The 6,170-nt window shown below is 52.6% G+C and overlaps 2 protein-coding genes across 2 annotated transcripts; one reads left to right on the top strand and one right to left on the bottom strand.

Annotated features, from left to right (window-relative positions):
- Positions 1–1,356: 1,356 nt before the first annotated feature.
- Positions 1,357–3,486, top strand: GUITHDRAFT_166393 (hypothetical protein; the record flags this gene model as incomplete). The annotated part of the gene is made up of 6 exons (XM_005820636.1): positions 1,357–2,313; positions 2,482–2,588; positions 2,843–2,953; positions 3,159–3,272; positions 3,320–3,405; positions 3,453–3,486. Exons 1-6 carry the CDS (start codon positions 1,407–1,409, stop codon positions 3,484–3,486), a joined length of 1,359 nt encoding a protein of 452 aa, XP_005820693.1. The 5' UTR covers positions 1,357–1,406.
- A 178-nt stretch (positions 3,487–3,664) lies between these two features.
- Positions 3,665–4,241, bottom strand: GUITHDRAFT_155957 (hypothetical protein). The gene has a single exon (XM_005820637.1). It carries the CDS (start codon positions 4,090–4,092, stop codon positions 3,685–3,687), a length of 408 nt encoding a protein of 135 aa, XP_005820694.1. The 5' UTR covers positions 4,093–4,241; the 3' UTR covers positions 3,665–3,684.
- Between the last annotated feature and the right edge of the window lie 1,929 nt (positions 4,242–6,170).

A 6,170-nucleotide genomic window follows, 5' to 3' on the forward strand; every position in this document is an offset into this window, starting at 1 on the left:
GGGGGGGGCGGAGAACGAGGAGTAGGAGGAGGAGGAGATGGGGGAGGAGAGAAGAGAAAGGAGACGTGGAGGGACTGGAGCGCACTGAAAGGGTCGGGGAGTACCATTTGATCCCCCAACCACAACACTCCATCGCAGTCGAGCAGGAACGTGTCGTAGCGGTCAACCCATGATGGAATGTCTTCAAGTGGCAACCTGCAGGGTTCGAGGCGGAGGAGGGAGGAAACAAGAGGAGCCCGGTGTGAGTCGGGAAAGAAGGGAGGAAAATGTAGGAAGGGGAGTAGATGGGAGGAATAGGAGGAGGAGGTGGTGGAGGGAGGTGGAGGGAGGAGGGAGAGAAAGGAGAAATTGCTCAATCAGTTTGTGATGTATTCGGTAGAAGCAAATTGATATCGCATACCAGTGGATTTGCCTGCGAAACCATTATCAATGTAAAGCCCGATGCATGAAATCAAGGCATAGACAGGCATAAATGACATCTATGACAAGGAACAACATGCCTAGTCACCAGGAACACTCTTCCAATTGTGTTCAGCTGTCTCAGCGGTTTGATGTCTGCTACTGACTCATCAACAATCTTTCCGCTTCCTCGCCCTTTCTATATCTCTACATCCCTACATCTCCTGATCTCCTCCTCGTCCTCGTCCTCATCGTCGTCATCATCATCATCAACATCATCATCATCGTCATCGTCATCGTCATCGTCATCGTCATCGTCATCGTCATCATCCTCGTCAATTTGCATTGTTATCTTGACCTTCTCTTTCTCCATGCCATTAACGCCATTGCAGCAGCAGCAGCCGCCGCCGCCGCCGCGATCCGCCATGCCATGGTGACAGTGTTGACTAATCTTTCGGGGAATGGAGGCCAGGAAAGGGGGTGGTTCCTGGGACGACGGGGGTGCAAGAGGGCCATTCAGGGGGTAGGCTGAGTACCGGTAGTACCAGGCAATAATTGATTGTCCTACACAGTACCCGTCCTTTCTGGCATCTTTGGAGGCACTACCCCTGAGATACATGGGGTGTAGGACTACCCCTCCTACCCATCCCCTGCAAGAAGACGGCGATGCTGGGGCCGGCACGAGGGCAGGCAGTGGGGGGAGGGAGGAAGAGGAGGAGCAGGAGACATGCGATATAAGAAGCATGATTCGAACAAGATGAAGAAAGCGATGAGACAGTGAGAAGATACTTGAGAAGTAGGACAGATGTCAATGTTCGCCAGAAGATACTTGTGAACACAGGCGAAAGCCAGGGAGGGCAGGCTTGCAGCATATTACCTCATTGAACTTGAAGGATGTTTGCCATCAAACTGAGATCTCTTCTGCTTATCGACTCCTCCTGACTCTGACTTGTTTTCAGGTTCCCCTTACCCGACACTGCCGGCATGATCGTCAATCGTTATCCGTTATGCGCTCAGGGCCTGCTGCGGTCCTCCTCCCTCCCGCCCTCTTCAGCCGTGCCAGCAGCACGAGCTCCGTGCTTGAGGTTGCCAGGAGTGCCAGAGAGGCCGCGAGAAAGCTCGCAGCTCTACCGCTCGAGGACAGGAACGACGCGCTCAACAGGGTCGCCTCTGCCCTTGAGAACGCCAAGACGGAGATAGAGACAGCCAACAAGTCCGACTGTGAAATCGCTGCCAAGCCTGAGTCCAACGTTGCTCCTCCCCTCCAGGCTCGTCTTAAGTTTGGCGGCTCCAAGTTCCGAGACACCATCCAGGGTGTCCGGGACCTGATGAAGCTCGAGGATCCGATCGGCCGCATCCAACTCCACAGGGAGCTCGATCAAGGCCTCGTGCTCAAGAGGAAGACTGTCCCCCTCGGTGTGCTCGGCATCATCTTCGAGGCTCGTCCCGATGCTGCTGTTCAGATTGCCTCTTTGGGGATCAAGTCCGGTAACGGTGTCCTCCTCAAGTGCGGGAGGGAGGCGGTAGGAAGCTGCAGGGCCATCGTCTCGGCGATCAAGGACGGGCTCAAGACGAGCAAGGCCTCTCCTGATGTTGTTGCTCTCTTGACCACGAGGGAGGAGACCGCAGAGATGATGAAGATGAAGGAGTATGTCGATCTCATCATCCCTAGGGGATCCAACTCCTTCGTACAGTACGTCATGCAGAACACCGACATCCCCGTCCTCGGCCATGCCGACGGCATCTGCCACATCTTCGTCGACAAGGCTGCTGAGATCCAGAAGGCTGTTGAGATCGCGACAGACAGCAAGATCCAGTATCCCTCTGCTTGCAACGCCGTCGAAACCATCCTCGTCCATGAAGCTGTCGCCAAGCAGTTCCTCGAAGCCTTCGGCAGCCGCGCGGAGAAGGAAGGTCATAACCTGATCCTGATCCTGATCCTGATCCTGATCCTGATCCCCCTCCCCATCCTTCTGTTCTGCTCCTACTTCTTTCCTGCCTCTGCTCCTGCCCCTGCCCCTTCCCTGCTCCTGCTCCCATGTCCCCCTCCTGCTCCCGCGCCGCGTGACTGTCTAGGTGCAGGCATCGAGATCCGAGGGTGTCAGGGAACCTTGAAACACGTGAAGGGAGCCGAGGCAGTCGAGGCCGACTGGTCGACCGAGTATGGTGATAAGATCGTCTCCGTCAAGGTCTGTGACAACCACATTCTTACCTGCTCTTCTCCTCGCTTCTCCTTCTCTTCCCTCCCCACCAGCCCCCTGCCCCCCTCCATTGATCCTCAATGCTCTTCCTCTCCTTCCACTCTCTCTCTTTAGTCATCCCATGCTGCTCACTTCCACCTCCCCTCCCCCTCTCTTCCTCTGCGCCAATGCTGTTTGCCTCCCATCCTCTCGCTCCTCCTCCGCCCGTCGCAGGCTCCATTCGCTCACGGCCACCTATCCAGATTGTCCCCAGCATGGAGTCTGCTATGCAGCACATCAACACTTACGGGTCTCGCCACACTGACTGCATCATCACTGAAGATGCTAGCGCTGCTGCTGTCTTCCAATCCCAGGTCATTCCCACCTCCGCTCCACCCTCCTCATCTCTTCTACTCTCCCCATGCTTCTCCTTCCTCTCTCCTCTCACCTTCGTCTCCTTTTCTCCTTCTCGTCGCTTGCTAGCCCATGCTCTCCCTTACATGCCCTCGTCTCCAATCTTCTCCTCATCCTCGTACACTCATCCCATGTCTCATCAAGTCCTCACGCGCATACTCCCAGGTCGACGCTGCAGGCGTCTACTGGAACTGCAGCACGAGGTTCGCCGACGGCTTCCGCTATGGTTTCGGCGCCGAAGTTGGAATCTCCACCAGCATGATGCCTCCAAGAGGGCCGGTGAGAGGAGCGACAGGAAGGCTCCGGGCCTTGACTGAGAATGGCAGGTCGGGCTAGAGGGCCTGGTGACGTACCGCTACATCATGACTGGCAACGGGCACGTTGTCAAGAGCTACACCGGTGACGGTGCCAAGTGAGATGGTAGGACTGTGACGATGTTGATGCTAAGATTTGCTGCAGGCCGTTCACCCACAAGAACCTCCCGCTTCAGTGAAGTGTATCCAACATGTCTTCTTGGTATCAGTAAAGGAGATGTAAGAATCGTTGCATACTTGCACACACAGTCAAGTGAATCGAGAATGACAACTGATTGAGAGCAAGGAGTGCTTTGACAACAAAATGTTTCGCCAAGTACACATGTACAAATTTATTGAGAAAATATAGTAACACATAAGAATCAAACGAAAGTCATTCATGATGCAATGCCGGGTGTACATCCGGCCAGGGCGTGCCAGGCACTCCAGGCGTCCTGGCTCATGGCAAGGTTGGCGACGCTCTTTGGGGAGGAGTCCTTGCGGAGGAGGGCGCGTGAAACAAAGGCCTCGATGTCCAGCAGCTCAACATCCTTCTTGTCCTTCTTGCCCTCCCTGCGGTTCGAACGCTCATACTCAGCACGTGAGAAGCCCTCGTCGACGCGATGCTCAGAGGCGTCCTCTGCTGGAGCCTCCCTCCTGTATGCCCTTGACATCTCTACCTCAGTCTGCCCATGTGTCATGAGCGCGCAGACTCTGACCATCTCGCCATCTCCGCAGTCATCAAACTCCATCTCGAAAGCTCCCTCGGCAAGGGAGTCCACATTGTCCATGGTTGTTGGAATCATGTTGGCCTCGGAATGTGGAAAAAAGGAGTTATCAGCTGGCGGTGTAGGATTTCAGTCCCTCCGATTCAAATCTGAATCACCACAGCTGTACAGAACACAATGAAGAGCAAAGAAGCCTAGCTTTCAAGCAGCTTCCAGGGGAGAGTGAAGGTGAATCTGGTAAGGGTGCGAAGAATATGGAAGAAACTCTGCTGCCAACTTGAGGATACGGAAGCTGGTTACGTTGGGTTTCCCTGCATGCGCTTTCCAGGGAGCAAGGGTCTTATGAAGGGAAGGATGGGAGGGGAAACACTGTGGGGGTGGGGGTGAATGCATGGGGGTGGGGGGTGATACTTCGTAAGAAACCCAATTAGATTCAGGGTGGGGTACAGGGATTCCGGGGGTTACCTGTTCAAATACCCCTTTTGACACTGCAAATTTGATTGGTCGGTACTAAATATACCGGTGCATTTCACTGTTGATTACCATACGAAGGCTAGGGTACTAATCAAGTTGGATTGAGGGTTATTAAAAAAGGGGTTGAGGTGTAAGGGGGGTATTTCAAGAAGGGGTGGGTGGAATACAATGGTGTCAAACGACTGAAGGGAAGGGTACAGATTTGTGTACAGGGGGGTAGGGGTGGTACATCGGTTTGGAGGCGGGAGCAGACATAATTCGGAGCGACATTGTACCGGTGCTTTGCAATTCAAATATGGGGGTGATACCTTCATACCCGTGGTATTGCCTATGAAAACATTCGAAAGAGTAGGCATCAAGGGGGTGGGGGTGGAAAGGGAATAAGACTGGCAGCTGCGTGGTGGTCAAAACGGACTCTCGATCTCACGTGCAGTGGGTACTAATGGGGTGGGGTGGGGTGAAAGACAAAGGGTAGGGGTGATAGAAACCTTACACAAACAGGATGAATTCTGCTAAAAAGTACGGGTTATCATCTCATTGAAGGGGTGGGGAGGATGGTAGAGGGCGGGATTGTGGCTGAGAAGGGCAGCCGGTGTAGGTAGAGAGGTCATAAAGATAATTCGAAAGTGGATTGGGTGATAAGATAGGGGTGGGGACCTTTTTATACCGGTCTTTGCATCACAAAATTAGTGATATAAATATGGGTGGGGTACTAAATTCGTCATTGCAGGGTGGTAAAGCAAGGAAAGTTCTACAGCATGAGGGAAAGAAGGTGAGGAGCCTCGAGTTGGGGGCTCCCAGGTGTGTGGTAATCGGGACACAGGGGGGGTGGGGGTGGTTGGGGGTGAAGCTAATGGAAATTCGGAAGCGGTGTTCTTCAATGTCGATGTACCCCCTTGTTTCTCAAAGAATTGCGCTAAAATTCTGGGTGGGGTGGTAATGCACGTGAAGATTTCCAGGGTCAACGCCCTCACAAATGTGATACGATTCGAAATAGTGTTTGAATACATTTTGAAATTATTCAATTTTATTTAAGCTATTGCCTCGCTGGCGCCAAAAGTGATCGAAATGCCGGCATAAACGGGACCACCTTTATGGGGTGGGGAGCAAGGAGGCGGATCGTGCGATCAATCGGTGTAGGACGACTCCGAGGTCCTAGGTAGGTACCTAGAGAGGTTCTATAGACCCCCATCTAGGGGATTAACAACGAGTGTTCCAAGGGGGTAGGGGGAACTAGGGGTAGTAAAGATGGGAGGATGGGAGGAAGAGGCATAAGAAACAGGGCATAACGATAACTGAAATCAAGTCTGTAATTTTGAAATTTGGAGGAGTGAAACCGTCAACTCTAAAAAATGGGGGGACTATAAATAGATGTAATGCGATGCTGGATGGCGGCCTCCACGCTGGCACCGGTACAGATCGCGATGATCTAAATTAGTTTTAGTGTTATTTCAAACTTATACAATGTTTTTAATATTTCAACAGTAAGATGTTGGGGTCTACACAATACTTATAATAGAACTCAAAAAATTTTAGCACAAGGTGCTGACTGAGTGAATCGGCCGCGGGCCCATTGAAATTCCCCGGGCCGGTCAGTTTTGCGAGGCCCCTGATTTAACATTAGTACGAGGGCAGCATTCAAAGTACTAATTGATAAAATTGATGTCCTAAATTCATAGATA

Source organism: Guillardia theta (genome assembly GCF_000315625.1).
Source record: "Guillardia theta CCMP2712 unplaced genomic scaffold GUITHscaffold_170, whole genome shotgun sequence".
Classification (NCBI taxonomy): domain Eukaryota; class Cryptophyceae; order Pyrenomonadales; family Geminigeraceae; genus Guillardia; species Guillardia theta.

What these genes read in the sequence shown, in the direction of transcription:
- GUITHDRAFT_155957 (XM_005820637.1), bottom strand. Translation starts at nt 4,092, where the DNA reads ATGATTCCAACAACCATGGACAATGTGGACTCCCTTGCCGAGGGAGCT.